The sequence below is a fragment of the Rhincodon typus genome, chromosome 34 (assembly GCF_021869965.1).
Source record: "Rhincodon typus isolate 14 chromosome 34, sRhiTyp1.1, whole genome shotgun sequence".
In the NCBI taxonomy this organism is placed as follows: domain Eukaryota; kingdom Metazoa; phylum Chordata; class Chondrichthyes; order Orectolobiformes; family Rhincodontidae; genus Rhincodon; species Rhincodon typus.
In genome coordinates, this window is record NC_063365.1 from 1,488,026 (window position 1) to 1,503,749 (window position 15,724).

Below are 15,724 nucleotides of genomic sequence, written 5' to 3' on the forward strand. Positions count from 1 at the left end.
CAATTGAAAGGAGGAACTGACCAGAAAGAATGCATTTGCCTTTATAAAGTGGCTTATTAGTCTCTGGGACAATTCCAAGTGCTTCAAAATCACTTTTTGAACTCCAGTCATTTACATTGACAAATGAAGCAGCCAATTTGGATGTGGCAATCGGTCAATGCAGAGTAGGGAATTTTGGAAGAACCAAATTATGTAAATGGAGAGATCTTCAAAGAATGCAAAAGTGTACAGACCTTGAATGGTTTGAGTGCAGATGAAAAGGACACTCATAGGTTAGTACTGGGGAATGGAACTCTTATCATGTCAGGCACCAGATAGCATCCTAGGACACTCATGTCAGAGCACAACCAGGTAAAAAATAAAACTCTGTATTCTGCATCAACCTCAGAATAACCAGCATTGAATTAAGATAAGTGTTTCCTCCATTAACACCTTCAGTTATCTGGTAACCTGCGAAACAGATTATAAATGGAATTGGATGAGTATATAGAAAAATGAGAAAGGATGGGGAAATGAACTTTGCTTGAGAACTGGAAATGTTGGAATACAAATAGTCCTTTTAAGTCTGGAAAAAATGCTTCCAAAATCTAGGGTCAATATATGTGCCAAGTGTAATAAAGACTCACCAGCATGAGTGCTTGCAATTTTTGTTGTTCGCTACACAGGGTTTGGTCTGTGTAGATATGTTTTAAACACCCACACATCTTTGTTTCACAGCCATACAACTGGGATCTCACAGGCAATAAGGTGCCAGTAAATAGAACTCTCATTTGTGGAATGAAAAGTTGAGGTTGACTACGAATGAGAGTATAAAATGTTACGACTGAAAAGGGGAGGATGACTTGTATATTAAGCGTATGCAAAAACAATTTTTGGACCTGTAAAAATGGGATCATCTTATGGGCCACAATCCAGTGCAATTTAAAGTGGCACCAGCAGAGGTGCAGAATGGCCCCTTTATCTGTGATTTTATTAATTTTTCTCCTACTAGACATTTCTTTAAAATGAAAGGAGCAAGTTGTGAAAGTATGAAAAATCAGCTTGCATTCAATTAGAAGTTGACTTTCCTTTTTCCTTGCTGGGTACTGTGGATGTGGCAATAGAAAATGTTAGATGTATTTCTGCTTAACACCTCTGTGGACAGCTCAGGAATACAATTGAGAGAAAAATTCTAAGAAACTGGTGATGTGGCATCATTGGTAGGATGAAGCATAATTGTTACATTTCAAACTTTTGATACTTGTGAACATAATATAATGAATATAAACAATTTAGTACATACATTGAGCATACACAAATGCAGACACTGATACAGCATCAACAGTGTAAATTGACAATACATTTTCACAGTGTAAGAGGTTAAAGTACTTGCCATGCAAGGGAACCTGAAAATGATGTTATTGAATTTAAGCAACAGAAGCAAAGGCAATTGAATAAATAATGGGAATTAAGACAAGGCAAACCTACAAGAGTTGATTAAATATCTTGGCTTGGAAATAAAGAAATGGTAACAAATTTGAAGATAGTTTAGTCATAATTTTTCAGACTTCACTGTATGCTGGAATTACCTCTGTGCACTGAGAAACCCCCAAGTTGCTCAACTGCATTGGAAATCACACCATCCAATTGTCAAGTAATGACTGTTACCAATAAAAGATAATTTAACCATCTCTTTCCAACATTCAATGGCTTTATCACTGGATTTTCCTCCACAAGCATCATGGCGTTACCATTGACCAGAAACTGGACAAGCTGAGGAATACTATGGCTACAAGAGTAGACCAAGGATTAAGAACTATGTGGTGATTAACTTACCTCGCCTCTCTCCGCAAACCCTACACACCATCACAAAGCACAAGTCAGGAGCGCAATGTAATATGCTCCACTTGCATGGATGAGTGCAGTTTCAACAACACTCAAGAAGCTCAACACGATTCATGACAAAGTAGCTCATTAGATTGGCAACTCGTTCACACCTTCAGCATTCATTCCCTTCACCGTCAATGCAGTGGCAACAGTGTGCACCATCTACAAGATGCATTGCAGCAACTCAACCAGGGTCTTTCAACGCATCTTCCACACCTGTGACATCTACCAGTTCGAAGGATAAGGGCAACAGGAACATGGAAACACCACCACCTGCAAATCCTCAAGCTATACACCACCCTGACTTGGAACTATATTGCCATCTGTTCAGTGTCACTGGGTCCTGGAACTCCCTTCCTAACAAGCATGGATGCACATAGACCCAAAGAAAAGCAATGGTTCAAGAAGGCACCACCCCACCTTCTCCAAGGCAACTGGGAATGGGCAACAAATGCTTGCCTAGCCAATGATGCTCACTGCCCGTGAATGAAACAAGAAACACTATTAAAGAAAATGACAATTGAAATCCGGAACTCATTACCCAAATTGTTATGTATGCTCTGTCAATTGAAAGGCCAAGGATGAACAGACTTTAGTTGGGGAAGGCTATTAAGGAATACGGATGGAGCAACAAAAATTGCATTTTCAATCATATAACAACCTGCATTTCATAGACAACATCAATTTCAAGCCCATCATCTTTTTGGTGAAGTATCTAATAAAGTTGAGGAATAAGTCACAGATGGGTTACACAAGTAATCAGGTTAGCACCACTAAATGAAAAGTAAACCTTTACTACCCTGTCATTCAGGGGAATCTCTTTTCTACAGCAGCAGGAGTTTATTACCTCCATTACAATCCATTCTGTACACCAAAGGTGATGTGACTATTCCAAAGCAGTCCTAACTGGCCTTCCACATTCCACCCTTCTAAACTTGACATCAGCCAGAGGTCTGTTGCTTTTGCTCTGAACCCGCAATAAGCTCTATTTACCCATCATCCTTGTCCTCACTGAGTGCTCAGCTGTTAACCTGATTAAAACACCTCAAATTTTAAAATTCTTAACCTTATTCTCAAACTCTGCATAGTCTGTTCCTTTCCTATACCCGAAATCTTCTCTGGTCTCACAACCCTTGGGTATCTAAGATCATAGATTCCCTACAGTGTGTAAACAGGCCCTTTGGCCCAACAAGTCCACACCAACCCTCAGAGCATCCCACCCAGACCCATCCCCCTACGACCCACCTAAACTACACATCCCTGAACACTACGGGCAATTTAGCATGGCCAATCCACCTAGCCTGCACATCTTTGGACCAGAGCACCTGGAGGAAAACCATGCAGACATGGAGAGAATGTGCAAACTCCACACAGACAGTTGCCCGAGGATGGAATTAAACCTGGGCCCCTTGGCACGGTGAGTCAGCACTGCTAACTACTGAGCCATCCGTGCTGCTTCTCCAACTCTCAGCTTGAGCACATGCCTGTTCTGAATTGCTCCACCACTGGTGAGCTTTCCAACAAGCTGCCTGAGCCTTAAGCTCTGGAGCTGCTCTGCCCCGCTCTGTCTCTCTTTCCTTTTAAGCCACATGCTGCAATCTACCTCTTTGGCCAAGTTTTTTGCTATCTCCTATCTCCTTTTGTGGCTTCACATAAAATTTTCGTTTCTAATGTGTTTGTGAAACACAGTGGACTATTTTGTTTACATTGAAGGCTGCGTATTAAAACGCTGCTGTCAATTCATTGCAGTGTTACTCTGACAAAATCAGGCATAAATTTAAAAGTAGTTTCAGGGTGAATAACATATGCAAAAAGTATATTAATTTTTTTAGATACTGGTTAAACCAATTTGTTCCAACTTTGGTTTAAATAGTCCAAAATACCAGACAACATGAACAACTTATTTTGCAAATATGAAATATAAAATGTAATTGCTTACTTTGTTTTGAAGAAATAGTAGTAGAAGGAGTACATGTAAACGTAGACTGCAGTGGATGCTGCAGAAAGGAAGCTTGTCCACTGCCTGCAATAGCAACAAGTTTATTGTTTAAAAATGACTCATTAAGCAAGAATGATGGCCAGCATGCTATTGAGAATGAAAACATTCTATAAACTAGACAAACTCAAGGACAATACAAGTTTTAGGTAGAAAATGCACTCATCTGTGGTGCTTAGTGTGAGAAAAGAACAGTGCTCCAATTGTATTAAACCAGCCGTTATTTTATAATGTAAAACACAGTCCAAATTCTGATAGCTATGCCTGTCTTGTCTTAGAAACAGATCTTTGTGCGATAGATTTTTTTTTGTCTTGAATGAAAAGCTGCACCTAATTCAAAAAGCAGAGTCACATGGCAAAGGTCTGACCCCACTCTGTACGGGGCTCTTTATTGCAATAGGCTGTGGGAAGGAGGTGAATGGTTCAAGGTTGATGCTTTTGCAATGAATGTCAAAGAATCCCACCATGTTTATCATACAAAATGTCAGCTTTAAATGCAACTCATACAATGTCAGCTCTTTTGATCATTATATTTAAAAGGTCATTTTGATCTGAAGTTTAAACTCTTGAGCACCTTACAAAGCACAAGAAAAGTTAAAAAATAAATTTGTACAATTACAGGTCAGGATAACCATGTCAGGAAATGGGTATCTTGTGTGCAAGGCCAGGATTCCACAGCATTAGTGAGCATGTGGCGCTATAGAAGACAGGAGGCTCAACCGTAAAGCACTTCAAGGTCATGAAGCCTGATAAAATGTGCTGTTTAGGTTTCCACATGAACTATAACTTGGACAAAAATATTGGAGATCATCTGCAAGAGTGCACCCATCAGAAGATGAGACAGAATCAAATTGTTTTATGAACATGGCTCATTATAGTGGCAGTATTCTCTCAATTTGGTTTCCCCGCTATAAGAAAGATGTTGTTAAACTTGAAAGAGTTCAGAAAGGATTTACAAGGATGCTGGAGGGTGTGAGCTGTAGGGACAGGATGAAAAGGCTGGGGCATTTTTTCCCTGGAGCTTCGGAGGCCGAGGGGTGACCTTATAGAGGTTTACAAAATCATGAGGATAGGGTGAATAGCCATGATCTTTTACCCAGGGAAGGGGAGCTCAGAACTAGACAGCATAGATTTAAGGTGAGAGGGGATAGATTTAAAATGGACATGAGGGGCAACTTTTTCACGCAGAGGGTGGTGCACAAATGGAACAAGCTGCCAGAGGTGGTGGAGAAGGCAGGTACAATTACTACATTTAAAATTCATACGGATAGGTACATGAATAGGAAGGGTTTTACAGGGATATGGGCTAAATGCTGGCAAACGGGACTAGATCAGTTTTGAATATCTGGTTGGCATGGACGAGTGGGACCAAAGGATTTGTTTCTGTACTGTAAACTCTATGACTCTAACAAATTTCAGACTCAGGTAGGATGAATTATTAGCAAGTTTTAAACAGATGGATAGGAACATTTCAACTTACCACCTATAATCTTCAGCATTGAGCAGAAAATAAGTGCAGACAATGGTCACACAGACTGTCACGATGCAGAGAATAACCAAGACTAGCATCATAAAGCCATAAACATAATAAATCTTGTAGGCCCAAAAAGAAGTGAAGATGAAGTACCTAAAAAAGGAGAGAAATTACTCAAAATAAATTTCATTCCCAATTAATCTGATCAAATGATTAGACCCAGTGGCAATACAATATTGCGCAATTGTTGCACACAATTATGTTCTCCTACATCACAATACAAATCGACTAACATACCTGGTTTTCTACTTTACACAGTGGGAGACAGGAAGTTGATACATACACTGCTGCGATTAATTTAGTAACAAGTAGCAAAACATACCACAAAAATATTTAAACTAATTCCATTTAATATTGAGACATTTATTGAGCAATCACCTCAAATTACCTATAGCAATTGCCACTGACAGGCCTACATTAATGACAGCGGGTATAGTAGATTAGTGGTTATGTTTCAAGGCTAGTAATTCAAGTTCTGACAAAAATATATCAACTGGAAGTGGTAATTATGTTTCTCCATTTATACATGCTGTCAGACCTTTAGAATATTTCCAGAATTTTTATTCAATGTTAGTCATCTAGAAGTTGGGTTGACAATCTGGATCCAAAGTGAAGCAACACCTTGCTTTTAAAATTTTCATCTCCTAGTTTTCAACTCCCTTCATGATCTTGTCTCTTTTCAGCTCTAACCTCTAACCTCTGCCAGTCCCAAAACCCTCAGACATCTACACTCATCTCATTCTTGAGCAAGAGATGGCCATGTCCTTGTCTGCTTCGGCATGAGTTCTCAAATATTTCTCGGTCTCTCTTTTCACCTTTAAAGGTGCTGAAAACTCTCTTGACCAAATACCTCAAATATTGCCTTCTGGGTCTCAGTTGAATTTACATCGTTACAGTTAAGTGTTAGAGATATTTTATTACAGTATATATACAGATACAGCAAGGCAGATGCAAGATTTAAATTCAGTAATTCAAATCAATCGGTAATAAAAATTTACCATTAATTGGCACTACAAAACTACTGCAAATTCATAAAATACTCTTCTGAGTCAGTAAGTACTTTCTTATGGGGAAATAAACCTGCTATCTTAATCCAGTCTGGTTTACACATGACTCCAGATCCCAAGCAATGAGGATGACTAAGAGTACTCTGAAGTAGCCTAGCAAGCCACTTCTTTGCATTACACGGTCATGAAAAAGTCTAAAACTGGACACATCACTGGGTTACATACACGCATGGCCTTTACAAAATTACACCTAGCCCAATCAAATTTGCATATTCTCTGAGGATCACAGATTGGTTACTGCACCGGAGGTCATTTGGCGTGCTGTGTCTGTGCTGACTGAAGGAGAATTCACCTAATGCATCTCCCCTATAGCCCTGCAAACATTTTGTTTGTGGATAGTTATGCAAACCACTTTTTAAAAGCTTCACCTGACCCTATTTCAACGATGCGATCAAGCAGTACACTCCAGATTCTAACCATTCTAACTACTCACAGTGGAAAAAAAATGCTTCCATATCACCATCGCTTCTTTTGCCAATTTACCTTAAATCTGTGCACCATTAGTAACAGCTTCTCCTAATCCAAAATGTCCAGACCAGTCAGTTTTGAATGTCTTAATCAAATCTCCCCTCAATTTGCCCTTCAAATACAGCAACCTCAATTTCACCAATATTTCTACATAACTGAATCTCTGGAACCTTTCTCATAAACCTTTTGTGCATTCTCTGTCTTTCCATCTTTCCTAAAGTGTGGCATCCAAAGCTGGATGCAATACTCCAGTTGAGGTCTAACAAAACTTCTAAAATAAAACTAAGAACTGACGGTGTTGGAATCTGAAACAAAAATAGAAACTGCAGGAGAAACCCGGCAGATCTGGCAGCTTCTGTGGAGAGGGGAAAAAACAGTTAAACATTTTGAGTTTAGTGGCCCTTCTTCAGAGCCAGAAGAGTGGTCAGAGACTGAGGGCAACATGGTGGCTCAATGGTTAGCACTACTGTCTCACAGTGGTGGATGAGTTTGCACATTCTCCCTGCGTCTGCATGGGTTTCCTCCGGGTCCTCCAGTTTCTTCCCACAATCCAAAGATGTGCAGGTTAGGTGGATTGGCTATGCTAAACTGCCCATAATGTCAAAGTTAGGTGAATTAACCATGTGAAATGCAGGGTTACAGGGACAGGATTGTGGAGGTGGGTCTTTGGGGGGTTGGTGTGGACTTGATGAGCTAAATGGCTTGTTTCCAAACTTGGGGTTCTATGATTCTATTCTACTAGTAAAGCATCAGATCAATAGTCTAGTTGCAGAATCATGCCTTTAAGATAACATTTCAGACTTAGCCAATATATTTGGATATATCCTATTCTAGCTGAGGTGGCAGCACTCTGTCAGGAGTGTAGAGTCAGGAGGAAGTGGCCCCTCAGCAATCCCAAGAAGCCTCATAGTATGAAGTCAAAAACGGATGAGACTGATTGCCACCTACCATCCAATGCTCAGTTAATGAATTGGTACTACATGTAGAATATCATCAAGAGTAAGGACACAGTTTGGGGACTACAATGTTCATCACCAAGAATGGTTCCCGGCATTGTAACGGCATATTTGCCAGACTGGACTTGTGACAGGTTGTGGAGACAGCAAAGGGAGAAAAAAAACTTAGTTATCCTCAACGTTATAGGTCTGTCACAGATGTATCTGTCCATGATCATATCAGTAGGAATGACCACTTCACAGTTTTCAGAGGATGCCCTCTGTCATGTTGCATGACATCATGATCGTGCTAACTGGGTAATTTTTGAACTGATCTAGCTGCTCAAAACTGGGCATCCAGGAAATGCTATGGGCCACCAGCAGCGGAATTTTATTCATCTTAATATTTAACTTAACCATCCAGTATTATCACTGTACCATCACTATCAAGTCATGAGACCAATCCTGTTCAACGTGTGTAGAACAGCTTTCCAAGGCAGCACGAGATAAAAATGATCTGCCGCCATGGGTGATGCTTCAACACAGCATATGCATGCTAAACAGCAGAAGCAGCACACAGTAGACAGAGTAAACTAGTCCCACACCATCTGCGATAAAGTTTTAAGTAAAAACTGAAGAACTGCTGATGCAAAAAAGATCCTGAACTACCTGTTGCCTATCACTTCAACACACCACCCTTCACCCTGGCCAACATCTCTGTCTCCGGCTTGCTGCAGTGTTGGGCTTCGCTAGAACACAAGCTGGAAGAACAACACCTCATTTTCCACTTGGGGTCCCTACAGCCCTCCGGACTCGATATTGAGTTCAATAACTTTCGTGCCTAAGCTATCCCATGTCCCAGCCCTCTCCCCCACACATCAGGCCTTGTTACCACATAGCCTGCCACTACACACCCCCTGTTGTTAGTCACTAACAGTCCCCATTAACAACTATTCACCCTCCCAGCCTGATCGTTAGCAACTCCTTTGTCTGTCCAACTGTCTTTCTCTCTCTTTGGGCTCTATCCTATTGTTTACTCCCTACCCCACCCACCTCCCTATTCTCTGCATATAAACTGACGTTTTTCCAGCCACTATCAGTTCTGAGGAAGGGTCACCGGACCTGAAATGTTAACTCTGCTATTTCCTTCACAAGTGCTGCAAGACTCGCTGAACCTTTCCAGCAACTTTGTTTTTGTTCGTGAGATAAAGTTTTATTCAGAACAAGTATTAAGGCCAACGGCCTATATGGTGTCAAGCCACAGATCAGCCATAATCTCAATGAATGGCTGTACAGGCTCGAGGGATTGAATGGCCTACTCCTGTTCCTAATGGATCAGATCCAAGCTCTGGAGTCCTGTCAAATCCATTTGTGGATGGGAGTAGACAATTAATCAACCAGAGATGATGCTCCATGAATAATGTTGACAGAGAGATGTATATGAATGTAAAGGATAATGTTGAAGTATTTGTAGCCATCTCCAACCAGAATTGCAAAACGGATGATCCATTTCTGCTCCTAAGATGCTCAGAATCATAGTAGCCAATCTTCAGTCGATTTAATTCACTTCACAAGAAATTGAAACATTGCTGATTGCATAGAATATACAGAAATTCTGGCTCACCAATCCTCCATTGGCTCTGTCAGAAAAAACTCACTTCCAGACATCATTATAGTCTTGTTCCAAAAACAGAGAAAGGCATTCAGGTGAGCGACCGTCCTCAACGACACAATCTTTGGTCAAGCATGGCATGAAGAGCCAGAGTAAGGTTAAAGTTGATGGGATTGGTTGAAAATGCTCCACTGGATAGTATGATGAAAGGTATGTGATTTGTGTGTTTGTGTTAACATCATTCTTAGAGCTTGCATTTCAAACTAATGTTGGTTAATTTTGTGAAATGTTAGTCCTTTCTAGAACAGTGATCTAATGCAGCATGTGTCAGACAGCAGGTGACCACAACTCCCCAGGAATGTTCATGAAAGATTGTTGATACTGTGTGGTTTATGACACAGGAAGTAAACACTGAAGGCATTAGCTTGCTTTAGGTTAGAATAACCAAGGATTGATTTTAACTTAAAAACCGAAAGATTGAAAGCATTTAGGGCAGTTTTGGAGAGACCTGACTGGGGCAGAAGCAAATTTGGTTTCTCTCCTAGGAAATACAGGACAGTTCATAGAAAGTTCAGTTACCTTGGTATAACTGACTAACTTGTGAAACTTTTAGACTGGAGCATTTGGTTAGAAATCAACAGAGAATGAAGAAACTGAGAAAGTCTAAGTCTATCCCACTTCCTACAGACAAAGTGGGTGGCCAAGCTATGCCTGCCTCTTTGTAGGATACGTGGAACAATCCCTCTTCCGAAGCTACACTGGCCCTATCCCCCACCTCTTCCTCTGTTACATCGATGACTGTATCGGCACCACCTCGTGCTCCCACGAGGAGCTCGAACAGTTCATTCACTTCACTAACACCTTTCGCCCCAACCTTAAGTTCACCTGGACCATCTCCAATACCTCTCTCTCCTTCCAGGACCTCTGCGTTTCTACCTCTAGCAATCACCTGGAAACCGATATCCATTCCAAGCCTACCGGCTCCCACAGCTACCTAGAATACACCTCCTCTCACCCACCTTCCTACAAAAATGCCATCCCCTATTCCCAATTCCTTCATCTCCGCCGCATCTGCTCCCGAGAGGAGGCATTCCACTCCCAGACATCCCAGATGTCCTCGTTTTTCAAGGACCGCAACTTCCCCTCCACAGTGGTTGAAAACGCCCTCAACCGCATCTCTTGCGCTTCCCGCAATTCATCCCTCACACCCCCTCCCTGCAATAACAACAAAGACGGAATCCCCCTCGTCCTCACGTACCACCCCACCAACCTCCGGATCCAATGCATCATCCTCCAGCACTTCCGCCACCTGCAATCAGACCCCACTACCAAAGACATTTTTCCCTCCCCACCCTTATCTGCTTTCTGGAGGGACCACTCTCTCCGTGACTCCCTTGTCGGCTCCACACTCCTCACCAGCCCCACCACCCCCGGCACTTTTCCCTGCAACCGCAGGAAGTGCTACACCTGCCCCTACACCTCCCCCCTCACCCCCATCCCAGGCCCCAAGAAGACCTTCCACATCAAACAGATGTTCACCTGCTTGTCTGCTAATGTGGTATACTGTATCCGCTGTTCCCGATGTGGCCTCCTCTACATCGGGGAAACCAAGCGGAGGCTTGGAGGCCGCTTTGTGGAACACCTATGCTCAGTTCATGACAAACGACTATACCTCCCAGTCGCGAACTATTTCAACTCCCCATCCCACTCCTTGGATGACATGTCCATCCTGGGCCTCCTCCAGTGCCACAATGATACCATCTGAAGGCTGCAGGAACAGCACCTCATATTTCGCTTGGGAACCCTGCAGCCCAACGGTATCAATGTGGACTTCACAAGCTTCAAAATGCGGCCCCCGACCGCATCCCAAAACCAGCCCAGCTTGTCCACGCATCCCTAACCTGTCCATCCTTTCTCCCACCTATCCACTCCTCCCACCTCAACCCCCTCCTTGACCTGTCCATCTTCCCTGGATTGACTAACCCCCACCCACACTCACCTTTACTGGCTCCATCCCTGCCTCCTTGACCTGTCCGTCTCCTCTCCACCTATCTGTGTCTTTATCCATCTTCCATCTGCCTCTCCCTCCCTCCCTATTATTTCAGAATCCCCTTCCCGTCCCTCATTTCTGAAGAAGGGTCCAGCTTTCCTGCTCCTCTGATGCTGCTTGGCCTGCTGTGTTCATCCAGCTCTACACCTTGTTATCTCAAAGTCTAAGTTTTCTGTTTTATGAATATTCAGATAAGCAGACTTCACAATTAACAGGACAGAACTGGGGAGAAGCAGTTAAGTCAAACCTAAAGATTTGACATGGAAGGATAATTTCTTCGGATTTGAAATGCTGCAAGGTAATAGTGTTGGGGAACAAATTTGAAAGCTCTTAAAACACACAGAAAAATAAGTTTTTATATTTAGATACCATGGTTTGTTATGTGCAATATTCTTATTGTTATTACTGTTACAATAACAATAATAGTTAAGAAAATCTGCAGGTTTATGAGCCTATGTTTCAGTGAGTGATTACTTTAAATGAACAAAATATGATCCATTAAGCAAATTTCAGTCTGGCATCTGACTTGTCCAATAGAAACATCAGCTGGGATCATAACAATAGAATCATTCCTAACAAGCAGGAAACTTGTGGTTGTTGGAGGTCAAGGACATTAGCTCCAGGAATTCCTTTGTGATCTGTGTTTCGTCCAATGATGTTTGGTTTCTACATCAACGAACTTGTATTCTAAGTGGGGACATTAATTGATAACTGCACTGTTCAAGCCAATTTGCAATGCCTCAGATAATAAAGCTACCTGTCCCCCAATGGAGCAATACTTAAAGAGCATTGAGATAAGGAACATTTGCAGCTCACAAGTGCTAGAAATGACCATCTCCAACAAAGGCAGTGTCAACTCAACTCCCTTAACATTTAAAGGCATCGCCATTGTTAAATTCTCCATCATCCTGGACAGCATCAGTGTGCAGAAAGTAAACCGGACCAGATCAGAAATATGAAGGCAACAGCTATACCAGCAGGTCAGAAGTTGGGCAATACGCATCCAGTGACTCAGTAATGCCTGTCCACTATTTACAAGATACAAGTCAGAAGCATGATGAAATACTCACTTTTTAGCTGGATAAGCACAGCTCCAACAATGCTCAAGGAGCTTGACAACATCCAGGTCAAAGTGGCACACCATCTCCCACCTTAAACATTCACTTACTCCACAAAAGAGCACAGAGTTGCTGCAGTGTTTACCACTTACAAGATGCACTGTAGGAACCCTCAAAAGTTCCTTCAATGGCACCTTCCAAACCTACGACTTTGCACGCCCTAATGGCAAGGGCTGCCACCAGCACCACCACTTCCAAGTCACACACCACCTTTACAAAAATATATTGCCTCTCTTTCATCATTGCTGGGTCAAAATCCTGAAACTCCCCAGCTCAGTGCACAGGTGAGAAAACATAGTGCTTCTGAAAGGTGTCTCACCAGTACCTTCTGAAGAGCAATAAGAGGGATGGACAACAATACTTGTGTCAGTATTCTCCTATCCCATTTAATGAGTAAAACAAAATCGTGTGTTATGTAGTTTGAAACAATGACAACACTGGATGAGCAAAAACAACTGCGTGCTCAAACTGCTCCCCCTTTGTCCAGTTCAAATGGTCACAGAACAAATGTTTAATTATTCATTTTCCACATCAACTGTTATGTGTCACTGGAATACAAGTGAAAGTTCTGTATCTTGCTATCTCAATAAAAGAGTTGACTTAAAGTTGGTTTTGTTAGTCAGATTAACTAAGCAAAAAGTTACTCAAGCACAATTTCAAACTTTCCAGAGTTTCAGAAATTCATATTGATAGTGTGGCGCATCCAAGAACAGTCCCCACAACAATCAGGGGAGGTCGGTCAACTTAAAAATCAAGAGCACAAGAATCATTTGTATTTGCAGGTATAAAACACTTGTAATGAAAAATAGTACAGAAACAGAAGATTTGCCTACAGAAAACTCTCTCATATATGCCCACACATCTGTCAGAATAGCAATTAATGTTCTGATTGGCCTCAGGGCTCTTAAAGGAGGAAAGAAAGTATTTCACTGGGGTTTCATTGCTGTTTCTTATTCTGCAATATCTGGGAAACAGGACTGGAGTTGGTGCCTGTGAAAGTTAAATAACGAGCTAACAACAAAAATGGACACTTTGATGAGGAAAGAGTAGTAGTCTCAGAAATAAATCCCAGCAATAGTCAGCAACTTCAGGACAGAAAACAAACCAAAAACACGAATTTATTAAAACCTTCTTTTCACAAAGCAAAATGTCTCCAATTGTGTTCATTTCACATCCAGCCAGGATTTGACTGTTCCCTTTCTTTGATCACTGAAGCACAAGTTCAGACATAAGGTAAGGATGGTTTCAAGATGTAGGCGTCCAATTTCAAAAAAAAAGTAGGATGTTAAACCAGATCAAGAACTGGATTTGGCTTGGACATTTTCCCCCCCAAGGCTGAACCTAGGTTGAATACAAGTTAAAACAAAAATGATATGAAACAAGTTTTTATCTGACAACACATCTCCAAATAATGAAACAAACATTGAGTTTCACAATTTTCTAAATTCTTCCATATTAAAGTTCCCTAATGCAGTGTGACTTAGAAACTTAAATTGTCTCACGAAATGTGGCTGAATTAAATTTCTACTTCAGTGGTAACAGACACATTTAAATCTGGACAAGAACTTGGATCTGCAGAACACAGGTGGTTAGCAGTTTGTTAAAACTGCCGAAGTACGTATAATAATCCTATGTGACAATGAATGAGGTGAATCACACAACACCTGGAGATGTATAGACTTCAATGCAATGTTTCCCTCCAGTATATTTGTGACAATATATCAAGTCCCAATAAAACTCTAAGTCAAATATTTCTAGCATCTGCCGTGTTTGTTCTACTGTGGCTAACAGAATGGATTTTTCTTCATCTAAAAATTTTGATCTAAGCAACTATTAAAAGTTAGTTAACTATTCAATTAGTATTACAAAAATATCAACTGTCTCAATCTTTCGTCCTGAGGCCATTTTAACTATTGATGCCAATTGCACATGAATGTAACATTCAATATATCATGCAGCATCAAAGTTATGAATTCAGCCTTGGAAGCGCACAACATAATGAACGTGCACTGAAGTACCATGAATATTCCAAAGTACAAATAAACTTACATTTCAATAAAAATGGATCCAAAAGGCAGGATTCCACCCAGGCATACAATAACAGCTGGCTCCATGAACCTATAAAACAAGACAAAAATTAGCAATAGTCAATTTAACACAGGATGTCAAAAGTATCATCTGCTGATCTGGCACTTTCCAGAAGAGATTCCTACTATGGAGACGCTTTTTCTTTTGGTTGTGTTCCACATTCTTTGGCCCAGCAAGGGTAGAATGTTAACAGCTTTTGCATATTTTTACCAACAGAGGAAGGATTCTTTTTTCACTCAATGAAGAAAACTGAATTTTTTCTCAAACCTCATGAGAGCACTGAAGTAAAGCTGGATAAACATTGTTTTCCACAATTCAGTCATCATTAATACAAGACTATTAAAAATGTTAAATTACTGGCATAAGCACCCTGATGCATGCTAGTGAGAGCTATAAGCAAATATGCAACAGCTGCAACGACATTGTATTAAGTCTTCCATAGACTGGAGATGATAACTAAGTCAGGCTGAAACATTGGTTATGGTGGGGATGGGGGTGGCGTGGCAGTACAGAAAAATCAATCAGATCTGAAATCACTAAAGTTCTTAAAACAAGAGGTCTGTGACCACTTATTTTTCACTCCCTTCCTTTTTGAAGCTAGCTTAATTCTTGCATTTTCACTGCTTGAGATAATTTCTTAGTCACGCAGCAATTCATCTTTCTCAAAGTTCGTTCATATAAAATAATCCTAAATTGTTAACCTCTAACTACATTATGACAGTTCATAGTTAGGACTCTTAGCTTCTTTCTCCTAGTTCTCTACCTCCCTCATATTAAAGGGTATGCTACTTTAGTTTCTGAACAAGCAAGACAGGGGTCATAAGTTCAAGTCATGGCAAATTGCAAATCTGAATTTGATAAATTGCCTCTCAACATCCTCTGAAGTGGCCTGGGCAAGTTAGTAGTAAAACCACAACCTACAATAAATGCAGGCCTGATCACATCACAAGAATGAAGTACAATTATTCAAGCTTTACAAAGGACAAATTC

The 15,724-nt window shown here is 41.0% G+C and overlaps 1 protein-coding gene across 1 annotated transcript in view; it reads right to left on the reverse strand.

Annotated features, from left to right (window-relative positions):
* The window catches only part of tm9sf3 (transmembrane 9 superfamily member 3), a 118,403-nt gene that overhangs the window by 12,399 nt on the left and 90,280 nt on the right, over positions 1 to 15,724 (reverse strand). Inside the window, exons 11-13 of the mRNA XM_048616261.1 lie at positions 14,696 to 14,764; positions 5,343 to 5,489; positions 3,806 to 3,889 (exon numbers count right to left, since the gene is read on the reverse strand). Of these exons, the coding sequence (XP_048472218.1) occupies positions 3,806 to 3,889; positions 5,343 to 5,489; positions 14,696 to 14,764 (300 nt within the window). The remainder of the gene's footprint in view (positions 1 to 3,805; positions 3,890 to 5,342; positions 5,490 to 14,695; positions 14,765 to 15,724) is intronic.